General features: G+C 43.1%; 1 protein-coding gene across 1 annotated transcript; it reads right to left on the reverse strand.

Moving 5' to 3' along the window:
- Positions 1 to 331: 331 nt before the first annotated feature.
- On the reverse strand, positions 332 to 925 carry LOC110701561. The gene has a single exon (XM_021879194.1). It carries the CDS (start codon positions 923 to 925, stop codon positions 332 to 334), a length of 594 nt encoding a protein of 197 aa, XP_021734886.1.
- Between the last annotated feature and the right edge of the window lie 277 nt (positions 926 to 1202).

A 1202-nucleotide genomic window follows, 5' to 3' on the forward strand; every position in this document is an offset into this window, starting at 1 on the left:
AGCCTACTGTTTCGTACATTGAGCTTGGAGCGGGCTTGCAGTTGTGTTGGAGCGCCCGCTCCTAGCTGTTGACAGCTTCCTGTTTTGTTTTCTTCGGCTCTTTTTGCTTCAAGTACCTATATCAAAACCACAAGAACAAAATTCAACAATATTGGCGAAAATCAGATATTCCCAACACTCATATTCTTTTCTTCTCTCATTCATTGTTTTATTTTTCACTCCTTTAATTTTCTTGACTCTCTCTTCTCTCTCTTTTTTTTTCTTTTTTTTTTTACTCGGGTTGCCTCCCGGAAGCGCTTCTTTAACGTCAATAGCTTGACGACCTCCACACTCAGGAGGTAAGATTACATTGAGTTGATTCTAAAACACCCACATGAGCACCCTCGTAGTAAAGCTTGAGGCGATGCCCATTCACCTTGAAAGATCTTTTGCCGTCCATATCCCAAACTTCCACGGCTCCATGAGGAAACACTTCCTTGACAACAAAAGGTCCACTCCACCTTGATAAAAGTTTCCCGGGAAACAATTTCATCCTAGAATTGTAGAGGAGTACCTTATCGCCTTTTAGAAATGCTTTCTTTTCAATGTTCCGGTCGTGGCAATCCTTAGTGCGATTCTTATAGTTGCTAGCACACTCATAAGCTTCCAACCTTAGCTCTTCAAGCTCATGCAAATCAAGCCATCTTTGCTCTCCCGCGCTAGCCAAGTCGAAATTAATCTTCTTGATCGCCCATTGGGTCCAGTGCTCAAGCTCCACCGGTAGATGACAAGATTTTTCATACACTAGACGATATAGAGTTGTGCCTATTGGGGTCTTGTACGCCGTTCTATATGCCCATAGAGCGTCATCAAGCTTTTCTGACCAATCCTTCCTGTTCTTAGCAACCGTCTTCTCGAGGATTAGCTTTATTTGACGGTTAGACATTTCCGCTTGTCCACTTGTTTGTGGATGATAGGTAAGGCCGAATCTTTGGTGGACCCCGTGCTTTCTTAGCATCTTTTGAAAAGCACTATGAACAAAATGTGAACCATTGTCACTCACCACCGCCCTTGGAATGCCGAATCTTGGAAATATGACTTTTTTGAACATCTTCATGACAACCTTGTGGTCATTAGTTGGGGAGGCAATGGCTTCCACCCATTTTGATACATAGTCAACCGCCACAAGGATGTATTGATTCCCATGAGAATTTGGGAATGGC

Source organism: Chenopodium quinoa, unplaced genomic scaffold, assembly GCF_001683475.1.
Source record: "Chenopodium quinoa cultivar QQ74 unplaced genomic scaffold, ASM168347v1, whole genome shotgun sequence".
In the NCBI taxonomy this organism is placed as follows: Eukaryota; Viridiplantae; Streptophyta; class Magnoliopsida; order Caryophyllales; family Amaranthaceae; genus Chenopodium; species Chenopodium quinoa.

Coding starts and splice junctions, on each gene's coding strand:
- LOC110701561 (XM_021879194.1), bottom strand. CDS start 925: ATGTCTAACCGTCAAATAAAGCTAATCCTCGAGAAGACGGTTGCTAAG.